General features: G+C 35.1%; 1 protein-coding gene across 17 annotated transcripts; it reads left to right on the top strand.

Annotated features, from left to right (window-relative positions):
- The first annotated feature begins 6,991 nt into the window (after window positions 1-6,991).
- Window positions 6,992-21,627, top strand: LOC18423147 (splicing factor U2af large subunit B). 17 transcript variants are annotated; one of them, XR_016059062.1, is made up of 19 exons: window positions 6,992-7,322; window positions 7,738-8,087; window positions 8,451-8,564; window positions 14,316-14,383; window positions 14,995-15,068; window positions 15,203-15,247; window positions 15,319-15,378; window positions 15,535-15,595; window positions 16,016-16,128; window positions 17,807-17,922; window positions 18,028-18,126; window positions 18,496-18,571; window positions 18,720-18,808; window positions 19,018-19,084; window positions 19,422-19,511; window positions 20,090-20,171; window positions 20,271-20,547; window positions 20,724-20,947; window positions 21,132-21,627. XR_016059062.1 is itself a non-coding variant. In XM_088871602.1 (19 exons), exons 1-18 carry the CDS (start codon window positions 7,188-7,190, stop codon window positions 20,900-20,902), a joined length of 1,824 nt encoding a protein of 607 aa, XP_088727728.1. In that variant the 5' UTR covers window positions 6,992-7,187; the 3' UTR covers window positions 20,903-20,947; window positions 21,132-21,627. The 17 variants fall into 17 exon arrangements, 15 of the variants coding, with proteins under 15 accessions (XP_088727728.1, XP_088727727.1, XP_088727726.1 ...); XM_088871602.1 differs by having other exon boundaries at window positions 7,741-8,087; window positions 8,475-8,564; window positions 20,271-20,338; window positions 20,759-20,947; XM_088871601.1 differs by having other exon boundaries at window positions 7,741-8,087; window positions 8,475-8,564; window positions 15,535-15,598; window positions 20,271-20,338; window positions 20,759-20,947.
- Window positions 21,628-22,170: the final 543 nt, after the last annotated feature.

The raw sequence follows: 22,170 nt of genomic DNA, 5'->3' as shown, positions 1-22,170 counted from the left end.
GTATCAAAATTTATGTAGCCAATTTTAATTAATTGGAAAAATGTTTCGACAATGATGATTTTTATATTATATAAAACTAATTTTTTCGATATTTATAGAGGACCCGACCCTTTTTTTTCACTCTGTCCAAGACCAAGCTTACTTTGAATTGTGATTGGGCAAAGCCTAAGCCAGCCCAAAGTCGCCAAAACAACAAACCTAGTGCTTCCCTAAACTCGACCGTGAGAGTACCCTTGAGTCAATGCCACCCAATCTTCATGGTGCCAGTATATCTGCAATGAAATGATCCCTCTACATTGCTTGTCCAACTCTCCAGGTTTTTTCCGCCATATGCAAAAATACAACTGTGCTCTAGCCCTAAGTAGAAGTAGGACCGTTAACGGCTCAAGTTTGGGCCTGCTCGTTCTGACCCGAAAAATTACAGGTCAGCCCAGGCCTTGATAACGAGGCGAATAAAATTGGGCTGGAATGGGCTAGGCCCTACATAAATATGATAAAAAGTTTTTAATTTGTATAAGTATAGAGTTAAAAAAATTTCTGGTTGAGCTGGTGGAGGGCTAGTGCTGACCTGGAGCCGTAGGGGTGGCAGCAGGTCAGGTCGGGTTTGGGTCCAGCTAAACCCGGATCTAGAAAAAAATTATGCAACCTGGACCTAGACGTGACCGGAAGGTATCAGATCCGGCTAGACTTAGACTTGGATCGGAATGGAATTAATTGGACCTTAACTCAAAAAAAATAAAAAAAAAATAAATAAATAATATATATATATATATATATATATATATATATATATATATATATTATGTTAAATATAGATGGTCATAATTAATCTTGACCATTTGATGTGAAATTGAATGACTGCATTTATTCCATCGATCAAGTTTCAATTTCAAAATAAAGTTTCTCGAACTTTGTGACATATCCAAGCTATCGGATTTCACATATGATGGTTGTAACTAATTGTGACTTTCTTGTATGAAAGGTAAATGGTCTCATTGTAACAATACTTAAATATATACATGTATTATTTAACTATTATAACTACGGGTTTTGTTAGGCTACACTTGTGATATATACTTTTAAAGTCATCATATTTATTTATATATTAAATAAATATTATTAACATGTTATATATTAAATATTATTTATATAATAACACTATTTGGGTCAGGTCCACATGGACCCGGACCTAAATAGTGTTCGGATCCAATTATTGGACCCAAACCCGACCCGCCTGGTTCAGTTCTTAGAACCATACCTAAACTTGGGTTAGGTCCAGACATCGGATCCGGATCCATTGCCACCCCATGGACATGAAATAAAAATATTTTGGGCCTATGGGTCTTAACCCTTAACATGCATGAATCTTAGCCAAAATTGGACCCGGCAAAAGAGCCAGCTCAGGCCGATTAACCACCTGAAGTAGAAGCACACACGAATCGCATGGGTTACGGGAGAGAGAAAGTGAGAGCTTCTTCGGTTCTTGCCATTAACTGAGCACGTTGAGAACGTGTATTTGCACCATTCAAATGTCCACATAATTTTTGTTTTTTATTTATTATTGGAAAAGCTTTCATCGATTGATTGTACTTGGTACTGACTATCAACATTAATAGTAAATCCTTGATCTTATTGCGATAAGAAGAACAAAAAATAAATTTATTATTTATTTTTAATACAAGGATGTCACAATCATTTTTGTTTGTCACATTTTGAATCGGGTGCATTCAAAGTCGATTATATTTTCAAACTTCATTACAAACGATCCAATTTGACAACTAATAGCTATGAGTGATTGTGAGTTCTTTATATCAATGGTAAATGGTCTCATAATATACAAACTCTAAAAACTAATTTTCACTCGGACTTGTACATACAAGAAATAACAAATGGAATTATAGACTAATTACTTTCTTCTTCATTTTTTTTTTACTACGCCACTTCCTTTCTCTCTCTAAACTCTATTATTAAAATGAAAAAGTTTATATAGAGCCGAGGCTCTAATCAATCAAATTAGAGCCCACCTCAAAAAATTCAATAGAAGATGTCGTTTTGATGCCCAAATGTCCTCAAATTGATCATCTCGGCATCAAGATGCGTCGACACATGAAAAAAATGGATTTCAAAATTTGAAAATAGTGCAGCTTGTAATGCATTTTTTGACCGTCAATTTTTAAAAATTTCAAGTTTTCATATATATACTCAATCTACTCAAGTTTTCATATATATGCTTAATCTACACTGTTTTTGAAGCTTTAAATTTTACAATTAAAGGTGAAAATATATTTTAAGGCTATCACAAATATTTCCATTATTAAAGCCACATTTCTCGATACTATTTGAAGGTGCGCTTTACGTTGATTGTTTATAGCCTCTGCTCTATACAAACCACACCCTTATTAAAATCTCTTTAGTTAGGAACATTCTTTTTTGGAAAGGAATTCTAAAATATTATTAAGTCAAAACCAGATTATAGAGTCCGAGACAACAATCTCGGATAAGAAGGAACCCCCTTTGGAAAGGTAATCAGTCAACACATTGGCTTCCCGATAAACATACATGAAAATAAAGATAAAAAGCCTTGAAATATCCAAAATCTGTAGTACGACAAACCTCAACTCCCAAGGTAAAAGGCCTTGAAATATCCAAAATTTGTAGTAAGACAAACCTCAACTCCCAAGGTGCCTTCTGCATCCCATTACACCAGTTAATAACATTCAAAGAGTCACCTTCAATAATACAATAAGAATCCAGATTCCTTGCCACCAAAAATCACAAGCCATATAACAGTCCATAGATTTCGGCATAATTTGTCGTCCTTATCCCTAGAGGTCCTATATACGTTAAAATAACATATTCGTTCCAATTTCTAACCACTCCTCCAAAACCTACTAGACCAAGGTTCCCTAACGAATTCCCATCAAAATTAAGCTTTAAAACCCCTAAAGCTGGAGCCACCCACCTGCCTTTAGGTCTACATTTGATGAAACTCAAATGGAAAAGATTCGGCAAATTCCTCCTAACAGCAACTTCCGAGATATGTTCCACAACTTTCGTAACCCACATATATAGCCAAATTGCGTGCAAAATTTTTTCCAATATTTTCTCAAAAGGCATGCTACTCCCATCAAACACTCTCTTATTTCTCTCTTTTCACACTTCCCATAAAATCACACCTCTCGAAATCTGCCAAAGAATCATACCTGTGATTCTTTGGTCAAGTATCAGATTTGAGAAAATTCCTTAACTGATGAGGGCAAGTGTCAGATTTGAGAAAATTCCCTGAACTTTTGAGGGCACTACCATCGCAGTCCCAAGCTGAGTAAAAAACCAGCTCCAAATGCGATAAGTAAAAGGGCAATATAGAAAGAGATCGTCACCAATTTCCCTATCCTCTTTACACAAAGACATACATTTAGCAAAATCCTCCATCTTTTGATCAAATTATCTATCGTCAACACCTTGTTTTGTACATCCATCCATATGAAACCTTAAATTTTAAGAGGGAGCGGCCATTTCCAAATAATGGCAGCTTGAGGCGTAGACTACCTCCATCTATCATGAAAGAGCAGTTGGTACATCGATTTAATTGAATACTCTCTATCTTTATCCATATCCCAAACAACTTCATCAACAACATTATGAAATATATAAATACCTTCCAATAATTTCAATAAATCAGAGAGCTCAGATAAAAGAGAGTCAGGGATTCTATTATAAGGGAGGATGATATTCCAAATAATTTGTTCACCCCTGCGCTCATAATAATCAGAGACTACGACATGAGGGTTATCCATTATTTGGAAAACCAATCGAAAAATATATTTCAACCGTGAGTCACCTACTTATTTGTGGTGCCAAAAGGAGATCATGCTTCCATTACCTAAGCACCATCGAATATCTCTGTTAATAAGATTTTTACAAGAATTGATAGACCTCCAACAATAAGACATCCCCCTAACACCATGCCTAGCACCATATTGCAATCGGGAGGCGACCATCCAAGATTGGGAACATTTATCCATCCCTAGTTAAAGATTTTTTCTATTTATCATAACCATCATTCCTTAAAAATATCTTTTATGCATTATGTAGATATTAATATAAAGGAAATGGATGAGGCCTTTATCTTTGGTAGAAGGTGGTCACAATTAATATTGACAATTGGATGTGAAATTGAGTGTCTGCATTTATTTCATCGATCAAGCTTGAAGTTAAAAAAAAAAAAATTTCTCCAATATTGTGGCACCTAAGCTCTCAAATTTCATATCGAATGGCTATAAGTAATTATGACTTCATTATACCAAAAGTAAATGGTCTCATTATATACAATCCCTAATATAAACTAGAAGCCAACAAAACAACTCAAAAACAAAAATAAAGATATGATATTAGAATATATATGTATTAGCATTTCGTTAAAACTTCTTGAATATCTCGAGGAAATTAGGAATATATCTCTCTCCTCCAAGTCCATGTTCGCTAGAGATTTGAATGTGACCTACGTCCTCTCTTAAGATATTTCTCTTTAATAGTCGCCTGCCCCACATTCTCTCTTGTAATTGAGTCTCAACTTATTGTTGCCCTTTGACTGCAACTTAATAATGTAGTATTTAGGATAATGAATTAAACTGTGAAATAAAAATAAAAATGTTTATTTTAATAAAAAATTCAAAAGGGCAGTACATGTGGACACTTGAATGGTGCTAAATGTGCTATCGACGTTTCGGATTAGGATGAACGAAAATTGATAGTCATGTTTAGAATCATTACATATAGCACTTTAATTTTATGTTTTTACAAATTAAATTAACTTGAAAATTTGTGCATACACACTTCTCGATCAAAAACCACCTAAAAATATATGAAAATTTTTGAAAGATAAATTCACCAATAAACCCATTAAAATATTATGGGTACTTTGATCGATTTAAATTTTATAAAATGTTTTCTTTTAGATTTTTTTAAGGGACACGGTTTCTATGTTGCCAGTCTGCATATTGTAAAAATACGGGCTTGGCAATAAATATATTTTTAAATATAATTTGATTCTAATTTATAAAGGATATATTATATTTAACATGGAGATCATGAATATACAAAAAATAAATAAATTGAGAAATATAAATAATAATTATATTAAAAAAACATTTGGACTTTTAGTTATACTTTCTTTTAGATGGACCACCTATTTGCATCCATCTTAAAGATGGATGCTTTATACTTTGGACCGCATATTGTAGAAATGCGGTTCAGCCTGCATGAAACAATTTTCCTTTTTTAATTGCATCTAGATGTAATAAGCTTGTAAATTTCATGTAATTCTCTATGTATAAAAATTAAGCAAATTGTAAAATATAATTAGGGAAAAGTTTATATAAGGTTGCAACCTTAAAATGTAGAATCACAGATGCACCTCAAAAATCTATCGGAAATGTTGTTTTAATGTTTAAAAAGCCCTATAATCAATCATCTCGACATCGAGATCTATGAATATAAAAAAAAAAAATCTCGAAAATAGTGTATCTTACAACATATTATCTAGACCGTCCATTTTCAAGATTTTCATACATTTATAGATCTACTTGATTTTAACCATTTTTAAAATTTAAAATTTTCTAATTAGGTATGAAAATAGATTTTACGATAATACTAAGATTTTTTTACAACAAAATTATATATTATGATAACATTTTAAGGTGCGTCTTAATTGGATTGTTTAAGGTTGCAACCTTATAGAAACCGCACCCATACAATTATGACCCTCTATTTTTTTCCCTTTTAATCTAAATAGTCGCTTGTGCATCTTTTTTGAGTGTGTACATCATGTCAATAGTGCAGAAGTAGCCTCCTAAATGGTCACATTAGAATGGAGGAAGATGAATGTTGTAATTTTCAAATTTTAGGTTTTTTATAAATTAGATTAACTTTAATTATTTGGTTTTTTACACTTCATACCAAAAAAAAGTACAAAAAGTAAGGGAAACTATCATTAAAGAGGATGAAACCCTTAAAAAAAATCATGGGTTATATTATCTATATTAACATTTGATGCATACTTTTTTTTTTTTTCATTTCATTTAGATATCTGCACTTTTTTTTTTTAAAATACCTAAATTACTTTTATCCAGTCTTTAGAATAAATAACAATGCAAGGTATTTTAGTAATTTGACCTTGCAAGAAGCCTTAATGGTGAAAGCGTTAAATACATTTAACACGTAACAACTACGAGTATTTATATAATGGTAAAAGTTTATATAGAGTCGAGGCTCTAAATAATCACATTCGACCCTACCTAAAAAATTTCACTAGACGAGATTGTTTTGATGCCAAAAAATATTCAAATTGATCATCTCGACATCAAGATACATGGACATGAGAAAAAATTGATTTCAAGTTTTGAAAATAATGTATTTTATAATGCATTTTTTTACCATCAATTTTGAAATGTTCTTCATTTGTAATGCATAAATGAGATATTTTCGTGGGCTTCTATTATAAAAAAGCCCATGATTGTTATGCAATCCAAATACTGAACAAAGGCAATCTGGAAACGTATAATTTGTTTTTAGCATATCTCTAATTGAGATGAAAAAAAACATAAGCCTTTAAATATTAATAGAGATAATTTAACCTATTTAATAAATTTATTGGGGGTTTCATACCTTTTTAATAATATTATCTAAAAAATAATATAAGAAAAATAAATTGATTAAGTTATCCCTAACATTGATGACTACATATTATTGCTCATCATTATTGGCTGATATCTCCACCGTCCCTGTCGATGTAATGCCATCTCTTCATTCATCCACCGTCCATTCTATCCATTGATGGCCTGGTCCCACAAAAGGCCCGATCCTGACCCTTGATGTTTTATTTCGACGGTCAAGAGTCGTAAGGAAAAAAAAAATAAAGAAAGAATATTCAGAATTTCTCCATATTTTCTCTCCTCATAACCGGACTCAAAAGCACAAGTTTCTCTGGTTACTCTTCGAAATGTTAGAGATGAGAAAATTAGGGTTTTCTTTTTGTCTTCGACGCGGTTGTTTTGAGCAAAAGGTTTAATCCAGCAAAGTAGGCCTTTGCCTTATCGAATTTTTAAATTCAGGGATTAAGGGAGAAATCGAGGGTGTTTTCTTCCCTGGAGGTCCTGAGAAACTAGGGTTTCTCAACAAAATTCAAAATGTCCGTTTATGATGGGAGTTGCGATGCTAATGGCGAGGTTTTCCATGAATGGGGCTCTCCAAGTCAGAGAAAACCAGATTATGATGGCTCTTCCCTTTATGATGCCTTTGAAGACCGAGATTCACAGCCCCAGGTTGGTTTTTACCTGCATATTTTCTAGTAATCACACCGGTTGTTTCCATTTTTGTCTTATCATTTGTTTATTTATATGGTTTTATGCCACTTTTTCTTTGGGTTCTTGTCTGGGGTTTCTGTATATTCCGCAGATTACAGTGTTATTTTGCCTTTCTCTTTGTGGGTTTCTGATATATTTGTGATTAGATGTGTATGTTACTGCAAATTAGTTATTTGCTGGAGTAAAAATCCATGTTTTTTTCAATTTGTCCAAAAGATTCATTATATGTTCTTTATCAAAAAAAAAAAGATCCATTATATGTTCAATTCATCCCATTAAGAGTTTTGGGTCTGTTTATTCTTAACAAATTATTGCAATTCGTGTATTATATGCTTCATTTTATGCAATTTTCTGATAAGTCTTCATTTTACAGCAGCCCACATTTCGTGAATCAGACCGTGACAAATCAAAGAGTAGAGAGAGAGAAAGAGATAGAGGGAGTAGGGATAGAGATAGAGTTAGAGACAGAGACAGAGACAGAGATAGAGACAGAGAAAGAGAGAGAGAGAGAGATAGAGAAAGAGACAGAGACAGAGAAAGAGAGAGAGGGAATGAAAGAGATAGAGACCGAGACAGAGAAAATGAAAGAGAAAGAGAAAGAGACAGAGATAGAGAAAGGGATAAAGATCGGTATCGTCATCAAAGGGATAGAAGTACGAGGGATGAACGAGGGCGTGAGAGAGCCGGTGACTACGATCGCCATCGTAGCCGTGATTCTGATCGGTAATAAATAGTCTGCAGCATATTTGAGTAGATGATTATATCAGATTTTGTTAAACTTTGATACCCATAGATCCAGTTGTGCAAGGTTTCCTTGATTTTGAGACTCTTGATATTTGAACTGATGTGACATATTGAATTATGCTTTCTTATTGATAGGGTGTCTTTTGGAAACCTAATTTCTTTTTTATTTGGTTTTCTCCTCTTTCTTCATCTAGTAAAAGTGATTCAATATTTGGAGTGATACTAATAATAATAGTCCAATATCTGGAGTAATACTAATAATTTTAGTGTTTTCATTGATCAAAACAAGGGTAACATTTGTGTCTAGTAATAACAATAATAATGATATTTATTATTGGGTAGGAACCATGATTATGATCGTGATAGAGATAGGAGGCATCGGCATCAATCACGTTCACGTTCATTGGATAGGTCAAGGAACCGATCTAGATCTCGTTCCCGTTCCCGCTCAAGAAGGTAATGTTGCTGTCTTCAAGGTTCAAATTTATGCATCTTGTGTTTCAATGCATTTGCTGAAAGAAAGTGAGCTATGATCTACATATCCGTTGTATTGTTTGATTATATACTGTGGATGCTACATGAGGTTTTGGGAAATGTTATTGGCTGCTGCTTTAGTTATTTTGGGCGAAATTTATCTTATGGGATCGTCACAATCAAATTGAAGGGAAACTTCTGTAGGACGGTTGTAAGACTAGCTATGCTTAATGGAATAGAATGTTGGCAGTCAAAGAACAACATATCCATAGAATGAGTGTAGCTGAGATGATGATGTTGAGATGGATGAGTGGCAAGACATGGAAGGATTGAATTCGTAGGGAATACATTCAAGGAAACTTAGAGATGGTTCCAATAGGCGAAAAAATAAGGGAATATAGACTTAGGTGATTTGATAATGTGCAACATCGACCGAAGGACGGGTCATTTGGTTCAAGTGAAAGGTTTTAAAAGGGCAAGGGGAAGGTCCCAAACTACAAGGGCGAAAGTATTGAGAAAAATTATGGTCACTTATGGGACCCGAGGGTATAGGTCTTGATAGAGCGGAAATGATGGAACATGATTTGTGTAGCTGGCCCCAAATAGTTGGAATAAGGCTTAGCTGATGATGATGATGATTATGTCAGTTTGGGGATTTAAGATATTTAGTGACATCTAGAGTATGACTATGTTTTTATTCACTTCGTATGGTTTTGGTTTCTAATACATCACCCTATCGGCATAAGGATAAGTTTGTTGTAGTTTTGTTTCCAGAGTATGGTCATGACAGTAATATGTAACTGGTTTTTCCTTGATTAGGTTGACCTTTGTCTTCTTTTTTGCCAAGATGTAACAAGAGTTAATGCCTTCCCAGTAATGTTTTATTTTTTCAGAGAAAATGGCATAATCCCCCTCTTCATAATTTATGGTCCCCCAAGGTTCAAAAAACTCTAGGCAGCCCCTAGGTGGCCGGCTTGGCACCTAGCGCCCAGGTGGGTGTATATGCATATATTTACTGTCCAAACGTACATATATGCATATATTTGTGTCAATTTTGTAATTTATTGCATTTGAAAATATTGTAATATGCATTTTTATATACAAACATATGACATATCGTATGTTGAGAATAAACTTGTTCAAAATTTCAAAAATCAACCCATACAAAAGATGTAAAAGTCTAATAGGTTATGTAAGAGTAATAGTTTAATAGTCTCCAACTCTCCAATTCTCCATATTCCCTATCCATAAAATAAACCATAATAACATCCAAGTCTCCAACTCTCCAAGTCTTCATCAAACTAACTTTCAAAAGTATAAAACCGGACAACAAAATAGTCCAAAAAGGCAAAACAAAGTCTGTCTAACATCCAAAATCGAAATGTTTAAAGCCCAAACCAAGATGGCGCAATAAAGGTACTACAAAAGAAGAGAGAGGACATCAATAAGAATTAGAATCATCATCGTCATTGCTTGCATCTGCACCCCTTCCTCCTTTCCTCCATCCCTCCCTCTTGTGAGATGGAGATTTGATGAAATGTTATAAAAGCATATGAGCATGGAGAACTCTCTTTCATTCAAAACACAGAAAGTATATAAGCATGGATAGCTGGTTCTCTCTTTGATGAGCACTGCTTTCTTTTTTCCCTTTTTTTTTTATGTTACTTCTAGAGTTTTAGGAAAGGATTAGCAATTTTTCCTCTTTGCATATTTTGTTAGAACTCTTCAAAAATGGACTTTCCAATAATAATCAAATTTCTGAAGAGAAAAAGTCCAATGAAATCGATCACAAGAAGCAAGATAATAAAAGAGAAAGATCCAAATTCTGGTGACTCTTCTGCTAGAAGAGTTTGCTATGGTTTTTTTTTGTAAAATTTGGAGTACTTTGGCATTTTTAAAAGAAAAAGGTCAATTTAATAAATTTGGCATTAAATCGGTAAGGAAGGGGTATATCGATCCTATGTTTCAATGAGAGGGGGTGTACAAGGTTTACATTGACCTGAGGGTCTTTGTGGACCATAAATTATGGAGATGGGAACTAGGTTATTTCACTTTTTTTTTCTTTCTTAAAGCCTCAAGATACTCTCAGAACAATAGCGTAGTGAACAAATTGAAAATGGCACATTTTTAGTATGGTAACGCTGGTTTCAATCCTATGTTTCAATGAGAGGGGGTGTACAAGCTTTACATTGACCTGAGGGTCTATGTGGATAATAAATTATGGAGAGGGGAACTAGGTTATTTCACTTTTTTTTTTGCTTAAAGCCTCAAGATACTCTCAAAACAATAGCGTAATGAACAAATTAAAAATGGCACATTTTTAGTATGGTAAGGCTGGTTAAAGAAAGCTGGTTGGTTGGCCCCACTAGAACTTGCTCCTTATTTTGGGAAAATTGTTTTATATATTTATTTATTCTTGTGGTGTCTATTGGTGTTGGATAGCATTGGTCCGCTTGACGTCACATAGTGGCTCTGGCACCCAATGGATTTCTTATTCATGTTTATATTGGCGGTATATATTTGTATGTGGCTAAAATTAGTGAGTCATAATGATTAATAATGCTAGATAATTTAAAAATTACTATTTTTGTAAGCGGTGGACTTTCTAGTATGTATTTGTAGGATTCCACACTTATTTGTAGGATTCCAGTGTGGTAAGACTCGTAGTTATAAGATGTCTTAAGTAGGTTCCTCTCTATAGATGTGTTACTCTGTGCTTGGATCGCTTTGATAAAAATCAACCAACATTGGAAGATTTGCAGAGTCCGGCTTAGCTCAGAATATCCTCTACTTGGGTTTGGGGATTGGGCACTTACTTGCCTGAGTTAATGCGATAACTTGGGCGACATCTAAAAAAGACGGGAAAAATTTATATAGAGCCGAGGCTCTAAACAATCAAATTCGAGCCTACCTCAAAAATTTCACCAGAAGAGGTTCTTTTGATACCCAAATATCCTCAAATTGATTATCTAGACATCAAGATGCATGGGCATGAGAAAAAAATGGATTTCAAGTTTTGGAAAAAAATGGATTTCAAGTTTTTGTAACGCATTTTTGGACTATCAATTTTAAAGATTTTCAAGTTTTCATAGATCTCTCGATCTACACTATTTTTGAAGCTTTAAACTTTATAAATAAAGATGAAAATATATTTTAAGGCTATCAAAAAGATTTCCAGTATTGAAACCATATTTCTCAACAGTATTTGAAGGTAGGCTCTAATTTGATTTTTTAGAGCCTAGGCTCTATACAAACCGCCCCCAAAAAAGACTTAGCGAGTTTGTGATTGATTTCAAAATTTTGAGTTTAATAGGGAGAGGGGAGGGTCTACCATTGATCAGATCGAGCCCAAATTTTTGTGCTCAGTTTTTTTGCATGATCTATCCATTTTTATTGGAGATCCGAATTGAGGAAAAAACTCAAATTTCTCGAATTTGAGAGATCGAAATTTGCAGGCTAGGTTTTGGCTGAAGTTCGAACGCTTGCAAGTTTTTTGTGACCATAGCTCGATATTGGTTGAAATTTGTTACCTCAGCCCATTTTTTGAGCTTTTATCAAATCGCATGCTTATTTTTCACAACCAACCAGTCAATTTCAGAATTCTGAGATTTTTTAAAATCGAGACACTATGTCAGCCAATAACATCAAATTTTTATCATTTTCCATTTGTTAAATATGTCATACGAATTTTTATTTTTTTATTTTTCTATTTTTTTCCTGATTTTTTGGGCAACTTTTCCAGCTTGGAGGAAACTCGGGGAGTCTTGTCTTGGCAAAGTTTGGTTTTTGGTTTTTTTTACTTATGGTATGCATTGTAGGAGTGGCTGTTGGTTAGATGTGATTTTACATGACAAGTAATGCCATTTGTTTCAGAAAACTGCTACTTTCTAAGTCTTAACTATATATATTCATAGGATGGCAGTTCTGTAAGATGTCATACTCATATGATATCTTTTAGGCCCGTTTGACGTTCTAGTAGCCACATCCAAGTCCCTATCTTTAGTGGCCTTGATGGGCATTCATGAAAATAAGTGGAGCAACTTTCATCACAATGGCAATTTTTTTTTTAATATATATCTTAAAGTCCAAAAGGAGGCCTATTGATAGCATTTTCCTGATAAGTGGGTTTCCATTCCTTAACTTGTGCTTTGTTGCACACCTCCAACTCAGTTTCATCTATTAGGCTGTTCTATTGCTACTAAATAAGGAGATGTCCTAGGAGGCCAAAGTAGGCTCCTTTCTTGCAGCTAGTGACAGGACCTTGCTTTGAATTCTTTTGAACAAGATGTGCATATTTAATGCTAGTCACATATGCTGGGATTTAAATATATATTTAATGCTAGTCACATATGCTGGGATTTAAATATAAATTGAAGATGTTGAGCTCGCTTTAATGCTCCATCTCATGTGCACAATAGCGTATACTTGGCGTTCTAGATTGAACTTGGGCTGTGTGGATGGCCATGAATGCATTTGGGATTTGAATTTTATTTTTTTCTTACAAATCCAATTCACATAAAATTTGGGGTGTAAATAAATTATGCACACCCACTAAAGTATAAACGAAATTTTGGTGGGCGCTTTTTGAGTGGCGCAGTTTTTTCAATTTTTAGTTTTTGATGTGTTTGCTTTCAAGTGTTAGTCGTCTTTTAGTTTGGCTGTATTTGCTGTTTTAGTGTTTACTGTTTTTCCCTTTTCCCGTCTTTTCTTTGTTCCCCTTTTTATTTTCCATGGTTTCCCTGTCACCTCCCTTGGTGACCTTGTCACTTCCAGGGCTGTTTTGTATCTTTGTAATTTCTCTTTTCCTTCAATACAATGTTAACGGTATCAAAAAATAAAGTATAAAAGAAATTTGCAGAATGACAATCGACCAAGATACCCGTGAAACATTCAGTGCAATTTGGTCATTCTTTTTTCTCTGTTCTTTGTAATTTTATTAGGTGAGCTCTAGTTATACGTACACACATAGTTTCATATCAATCTACTTGTAAAAAACAAAAAACAAAAAATAGAACTCACAGACTAACATGTGACGGTGGCTGTCCTATTCTCCAAGATTGAATCTCGGCAGTTAGGCATATACTGTTCTGTACACAAGTGGGCTTTCCAAATCCTTTTCAGTGTATGTCACAATTTGATTACAAACACACAAATGTGTCTGTGCACTCATCAGTGCGATGGGCAAAAAATGCTCATATACTGGGATTCAAAACATGTGACCATGTGCCAGCATATGTAAATGTTATTCACTCATGCATGGTACAAAATGAACAAACATGCAATGGATATGAAAATATCTAGGTATTTCATTGTATGGTTGCATTTTATACTTACATTCTATGAACTTATGTAATATACACATGCATGCATGTTTACTGCCTCTGCCTGTGCATGTGTATACTTGCATCTCTCTTTTTATGTGTCCATCCTATGTATACGCTATTAGGATGGTCCATGCCAGTAGATATCTATTTTATACCTGTTCTGTAAGATTTTTAATATCTCTATGTTCATTTCATAATAGAACTTCTATATTCACTGCCTTTTTACTGATTCTATTCTTTAATTCAAGTACTACTAGTGTTTCTTCATAACTTCTCTAATGGCTTCTCTGAATTTTCTGGAGTTCAAATGTGAGATGAGCTAATGGATGACAAATATTATGGGTACAGGAATTTCGTTTGTCCATTAATAATTATATAATTATCTAACTATTGGCAAAATACTTGTCAGCAAACGGGCTAGCGGTTTTGACATGGCACCTCCTGGTGCTTCTGTGATCCCTGGGGTTCCTATTGCAGGTACGTATTACATCCCTTTGGACTTTGTCTGCTTTTGCTATATCTTCATCATGTGTGATTTGTTGCATACTTGCATGTGCATTCTAGCACTAGCTTATGATATGCATGAGGACTTTATCATTTTTATTTTAGGAATATTTCGTTTAATTAGTGGTTTCATACTGAAACTGAGGCCGGTTGTTTGGTTGTTGGCTGTTGTGTGTGGTTGTTTGTTTGTGTTTGTGTTTACTTTTTTGGGGTAAGAAGGCAATGTTGGGCCACATGTCCCACTGTGCTGCCCATTGGCGTGACCACAGTAGATTTAATGTTCAACGAGGAATCAATGCACCAGTATGGATCTTGTTCGCCTTCAACCGGCAACTATTGCCTTTTGGTAGACTTACAGATTTTCCTTCAGCATCTGAAATGATGGACTTCCTTCTCTTTTTCATAAATGAATTTCAGTTATGAAAGGCATCATATCAAGTAGGCCTATGAAAATCATGCATTAAGGTGACACACAGGAGCTGTCTATGTGTTGCTTGATTGCTTGTCGCAACACATTTAGTAATGTCGCTGTTTGGCAATTAATCTTGTTTCATTTATTGAATGATTTTCTTTCTATCACACAGGGCAGTTACCTGGTGTCCCACAGCCCATGCCTGGAATGCTCCCCAACATGTTCCCCTTTGGGACAACTGCTCCGGTGAGTTCACACGCACATGCACAAGCACTGCTTTATACTGGCTTGCAAACTTGGGTCATGCACCTGAATGTTTTCAGAACATTAGACAAACATTATTCATGTACATATTTTGTTGATGTTTTTTGGGTTTACAGTTTCCTGGAATGGCAATGATGCCGGCACAAGCAATGACTCAACAGGTACGTCAGAATCCTATCTTGACAATATCTAGTTTGTGAAACGAGGAACCACATTTTTCACTTTCCAACAGGCTACAAGGCATGCGCGCCGTGTATATGTTGGAGGTCTCCCTCCCATGGCGAATGAGCAGGTAAGATATTCTTGTATCTATATAAGTAGTTCTCCCTCCCATTGTATATGAAAAACAATGTACATTTCCCTCATTCATGGAGCCAAGATATTATTGTATTTATTATAAGTTTGGTTTTTAATTTTGCTGCTAACAGCATTTGTTTATCTTATGCAGACGATCGCAACATTTTTCAGCCATGTTATGTCAGCTATTGGAGGAAATACTGCAGGTCCAGGTAGTAAGTACTTCTAGTACTTTCCTTCTTTTCTTTCTTTTGTATTTTTTTTCCTGCAATTTAAATCCATTTTGATCATAAAATGGATGGTACCATAAAATAAGCATGTCATTACATTGAGAGGAGAGAATTCTACCTACTCAATGTTGAATCTCACTTAAACTTGCCCTCAACACCACGTGGTCCGGCGCGAGGGCTTCTTACTGTCATCTCCCTATTCACTTACTGAAATTGGGATTACATGGAGCTTATGATCTCTTGGATCTCTTCTAACACTTTTGGAAGCGTCCATTAAATTTATGTGGATACTTTCTTCTTTTCATACTTTCTAATCAGTTCGTGCAACTATCCATTTTGTTATTGTATTGCATATGATGTTATTGTGATGTTACCCAGGTTGCTTTCTCTTTGTATTTGCAGGTGATGCTGTTGTTAATGTGTACATAAACCATGAAAAGAAGTTTGCATTTGTGGAGATGAGGACTGTTGAGGAAGCAAGTAATGCAATGGCATTAGATGGGATTACATTTGAGGTATCCATGTGTTCATAAAGTTCTATCTGTGATGTATATCTTGGGCATCCTTTCTGCTATGGACTTTGTTAAAGAACTTGAGAATTTCTATTATCAAGCCAGCAGCACTTTGGTCCACCTTGACTTCTCTCTATTCTATTTTGACAATTTATTTTTCTTTCTTATTTTGCTGTTTCTTCCATGGTAACATTGTCTTTTACCTGGTTTATGGTTTGTCAGCCTTTAATAATAGGGAAAGGTTCTATTTTTCCCATGCTGTATAGAAGATATATACTCCCCACCCCCTCTAGCCATCGAATTTAGATCAAGTGAGCCATTAACCGTTGGATTTAGATCCGACGCCCCAGAATATATTTTTTTTAGTCGTTTTTTTTTTTTTTTTTACAAATTATATGATTATTAGTTTTTTTCTACAAATTATATGAATATGAAATTTGGTTCGTGCCATCATCTCAATGGGGCACACCTAAAAAAATATTTTCTATAAAATAAAATAACGAAATGCCCCTGAAACTTTTAGGGGACATTTTGGTCATTTTGTTTTATAAAAAATATTTGTTTAATGTTCTTTACAGGTGTGAGTTTAAGAGAGGAGTGGATGCCGAAATTTGGTGTCAAAATGTTTTTTTAGAAGAAAATTAAAAATGAAGTAGTGTAGAGGCATGATATTGTGATTAGGGCCATATCAAGCGCGTCCATTCAGAATGGACGGTTGGATAGGGGATAAGTTTTAGACAGTAGGGTAAGTATAGAAAGCTTGCTCTTAATTTTATATATATATATATATATATATATATATATATATATATTTGTATAATATATTGCTTCTGTTGCTTTTCTAGGAATGAACCATATTAGATTCTTTTGTGAGTATAATGGTGACTAGAAACTATGTTAAGAGACATTGGACTTATCCACATTGACTCAGCTCGGTCCCTTCCTCTCTTTTTTTTTTTTTTTTTGAAAGAAAGGATAGCTCTGACAAAATTGGAACTTATTGGAATTTTTTACAGAATAAGACGGAGCCAAGTCTTCTCTCTCTCTTTTTTTTTTTTGCCCTTTTTTGCTCAGTAAAAAACATGGGTATGGCCCATACAGGTTTCGAGTCTGCGACATTTGTGTTATTATTCTATTTTATTTATCTAGCTTTGACATTGTAACACTGATTCATCAAAGCAACATGAATTCAATCTTTTGCTTATTGAGATTGGGTGTTTGCTTTGTTTTATTGACTGTTTTGTTACATCTAAAATGGTGGTTCATTCTGTTGGTTGGATATTTGGGTTGTTGGCCTGTTATTGGGGTGATTAGTTGTTTTTTTCTACATTGTCAATTTTCATATGCTTTTTTATGTCGTTATCTGATTCTCTGAAAACTTTTGTTTTTGTGTTTTGGATTATGGATAAAGTCTCATAGGTTAAAAGTAAAGTGTCCATTTTATATATAGGAGTTCGGAATGTTTAAGCAACAGCTTTTTGTCCTTGCTTGGAACTAGAAAAACATGTGCAGATTAATTACCTATAAATTAAGATAACTTCATTTCCTTAAAGCCACATATATAACCAGAAAAGCAAATTTATGTAAGCTGGTGGCATTCATGCTTTATAGCTTGCCAAGTAACAGATAGTACAGAAATAATTTCTTGATCAATTATGTGGGATTTGTTTTATCTTGACAGGGGGTTTCAGTAAGGGTTCGGAGGCCTACTGATTACAATCCCTCATTGGCTGCAGCACTTGGACCAAGCCAACCAAGTCCTCATCTCACCTTAGCAGCTGTTGGTCTCATACCTGGGTAAAACGCCATACTTTTCTTTGTGAATCTAGTGTCAATTATTAGCTGTTGTCTGTACAAGTAGAAGGCTCGGTATTTGTTGAATCCTGAATTTGTGGGTACCAGAGCCATTGGTGGAGCCGAGGGACCTGATCGTATTTTTGTGGGTGGCTTGCCATACTACTTCACAGAAGCCCAGATTAGGGAGCTACTAGAGTCATTCGGGTATTTGTCACTAGCTATATCTGTTCTGGACATTATTTTCTTTGCTTTTCTCTTCAGTTGTTCATACGAGTAGTTAATGGCACATGGTGCCTCTAAAGTTGGAGAAAAGGAATATGTAGTTTGAAATTTATGTGCAGACACTTATTCCGATACACACACACATATATCTGTTATGTTTTGTGTTTGTGTCTAGTGGTTATAAAAACTGTTAAAATTGTTGTATGAAACTTTTGAATTGATTGTTGGATATGGATTTTCAAAATATCCTTTATGTAATATTTGGTATCTGGTAGTAATTGTGTGGTTTCCTTAATTGCATGGAACAATATACTAATCTATGTTAAATTGTCCGCTTACAACTTGCTACAGGCCGCTGCGAGGATTTGATCTTGTTAAAGACAGAGATACTGGGAACTCGAAAGGCTATGGTTTCTGCGTATACCAGGTGCTTGCCTAATGATGTGAATTAGTGCTTTGTAATCTGAAGCCTATCTTTGTTTCTTTTGTCTATGTTATAGTTTTTTATTTCCTTCTTGTGTCCCAATGGGTAATGGCTTTTAACATAACTGCTAACCTATTCTCAAATTTCTCAGGATCCTGCGGTTACAGACATTGCCTGTGCTGCTCTCAATGGCTTGAAAATGGGTGACAAAACTCTCACTGTTCGCCGCGCCACTGCAAGGTATCCAGAAGTGGTTTTTAAAATTTTTCTGACTAGGGGAAAAGAACATAAAACAAAATGGAAGATGTTTTGGAACTTGGAAGCCAATTTTTCTGTTGTTTCTTCTTGCTCCTTATAGTTTCTTCTTATTATCCTGTAAGCTTTTGATAGTTTTTAGCTTATACATCTTTAAGCGGTCAAAAGTGAGGCTTATATGTCATCATTTACAGCACTGGACAAGCAAAACCTGATCAGGAGATTATTCTAGCACAAGCACAGCAGCATATAGCATTGCAGGTATTTCAAGAAGCTCTCTTCCTCCTATATTTGCGGCCTCAAATCCTTACAGGGAAAGTTACTGTGCTCCACTGTCAATATGGTACACGGTACTCAAGGCTACATCTACAATCTGTTCCCATTTGTGGGCAGTTGGAGATTAACTGGAGCGTGGCGCACAGGGACGTTCATCTGGGTACCTGAGTACATCTCTTACAACTATTCATGAGTTGGACTAAGCGGTGGATTTAGTTTAGGCTGCCGTCCACCAGAATACACCATTGGACTGTACCTGTTTCTTTTACTGACTATATTTTGCTATAGATAAACACTTATGTCTTTGTGTTACGTGGTGCAGAAGCTGGTCTTACAGGCTGGTGGAGCGGCAGTGCCAGGGGTGGCTGTTACGGTCTCGGAGAACCCCACTAAAGTACTCTGTTTGACTGAGGTATCTCCCTTGTTTGAAACTTGGATACCATTCCACCTTCAACTGGAAAGCATTTTATGTACTGGTTATAGTACATCCGATTTATCTTAGTTTCTTGTACAATTAATTGTGAAAACTTAAAGAGCATACAATTGCATGTTTCTTTTTTGTGGTAATATGGATCTCTAGCTGAATTTATTGTGAAATCTTGCAATCACTTTGTTTATTGATCATCATCATCATCATTTTAGCCTTTTCCCAAGTAATTTGGGTCGGCTACATGAATCCTGGTTCTCCATTCTGCTTTATTAAAGGCCATATCCACTTTGTTTATCGATCAAAAAATAAAATGTCTTTTCACCTGATTGTGATGAAAAGTTTTACTTTGATTGTTGAACCATAGGAATGGTGGATTCTCTGGAGTCCTAACTTAGAAATTGGAATGCTCCCCATTTCTGATCTTGTCCATGTAAAATGTACAACCCTGAGGGACATTTGCATGAATTATGCAAATTTTGCTTTCATTTAATTTTCAAAGTAAGTTTTCAATGGTTCGGGGTTATTTATCCTAATCATTTGCGGATCTTGCCTATATTTAGGTGGTGTCTGCAGATGAATTGCAGGATGATGAAGAATATGAAGAAATATTGGAGGACATGAGAGAAGAGGGCAGAAAGTTCGGTATGCTTTTAACTCCAGTTTCCTAGCCTTCCCCATCTTTCCTCATTCCTCGCTTGTTGACACGCTCGGCTTATAGTTAACTGGGTGTATCTGATTCAGGGCCCTTAACTACTGTCGTTATTCCCCGTCCAAGTCCAGATGGGCAACCAACGCCAGGCTTAGGCAAGGTAAAGAACAAAGGCCAACTAGTTCCTCCAAATTTGTTGCTCTCTCTCTCTCTCTCTCTCTCTCTCTCTCTCTCTCTCTCTCTCTCTCTCTTTTTCGCGTCTTGCATTTTATATAAAGTTATACCATTTCTTACTAGCATCCATTACTATTAGAAATGCCCTTCATGGCTGTTGTTTTTAACTGTCCCTCTATTTAATATTGTGAGTTTGTGACCCCCACACTAACCCTTGGTTTGTTGTGCTGGGGTAACATATCGAGAGAAAACTATTGCAAATTGTGTATGTTGGCAGCTGAGATCCCCTCTCTCTCTATCTCTATCTCTATCTATCTCTTACTCTCTCTCCCTCTTATCTATTTCGTACACACAAAAATACTTCAACTTAGGAATGCTTTTTGATTTTTTGGTGGTCTTTTTTCAGGTGTTCCTGGAGTATGTGGATCCTGCTGGTGCTGCAAGGGCTAGAACCGCACTTAATGGTCGCAAGTTTGGGGGCAATGTCGTTATAGCCGTCTACTATCCAGAGGATAAGTTCTCCAATGGAGAATACGATGCCGAAGATTGAATGTGTTGGGGATATGATCCAGTAAAGAAACAACCCATTTAAAATGTGCGTCGTTCTTTTTGTGGAGCTATTTATGAATGGACAAATCACTTCGTTTATTTGAAGTTGCAAGGGCTTATATTCTATCTAATGCTTTAGTTGTATGGCTAAATTAATTGATGATTTTTCAAAAGCAAAGATACTTGGATATTTACTGACAATTGGTACTGTGTGATGTGCAAATGTGCAGGTCTTGGGATAACTGGATTAAATGCCCCTTTGGGAGGGGATCATCCTTGTTGGGATGATGTTAATTTGTTGAACTATCCTAATTCCAAAGAATATTTGCATGTTGGTATATGCTAAAGCTTGAACTCTGATATTTACAGATTATAGTGGGGATGACATGTTTTCATGGGAGGCCTTAGAGATAGCTGTTTCACTTCAAACTTTGCGAGCCCATCTCCTTTGTACTGGCAGACGAAGATTGTGAGAAGGAATTTTGACAAAACTTTAGAAAATGGTTGCTTTTAGGAGAAAAAAAAAGCAGCAGTGAATACGAGGGAAAAACTGTACTAGATTGTGGCTTTGGGTGTATTTGTTCAAGTTAAAAGGTTTTTATACTTCCCCTTAGATTGTGGCTTTGGGTGTATTTGTTCAAGTGAAAGGTTTTTATACTTCCACTAACTAGAAGATATAAACTTCTCCCCTATCTAATGGTCCAATTTAGATGAGCTATTTGACCATTTGATCTTAGATTTTTATTTTTATTTTCTTTTTAACAAATGATATAAATATATGAAATTTGGTACATGCCATCATTTCAATGCACCTGAAAATAATACTTAAAAAATATTTTTGATAAAATATAGACTAAAATATCTTTGAAATTTTTTGGGGTATTTTGGCTATTTTATTTTATTGGGAATATTTTTTAAAAAAATATTTTTTATAGGGTTGAGTTTAAGAGGAGTGGATGTCTGTCAAAATGTTAGGTAGAAGAAAATTTTAAAATAAAATAGTGTAGAGGTGTGACTTTGTCATTGGGGTTATCTCGGTTGCCGTTCATTCCGAATGGTTGATGGGGGAAGTATATTTTAGACAATACTCCTCATTTTTTGATGAACGATTTTTTAAGGGTGGGGGCGATGACTTCTTTCTTAAAGTGCATTTAATCACTTGGAGAGGTTCCTATATACTTCATTGAGTTTCATTAAATTTAGTATTTTTATTGCAAAAGATCTCCTGTTTTATTGTTTTTTTTGGAAGGTTGGAAGGCATCTTCTCAT

Source organism: Amborella trichopoda, chromosome 7 (assembly GCF_054954075.1).
Source record: "Amborella trichopoda isolate Santa Cruz 75 chromosome 7, AtrichopodaSantaCruz75HAP2 v2.0, whole genome shotgun sequence".
Classification (NCBI taxonomy): domain Eukaryota; kingdom Viridiplantae; phylum Streptophyta; class Magnoliopsida; order Amborellales; family Amborellaceae; genus Amborella; species Amborella trichopoda.
This window is presented reverse-complemented; position numbering and strand designations above follow the sequence as displayed.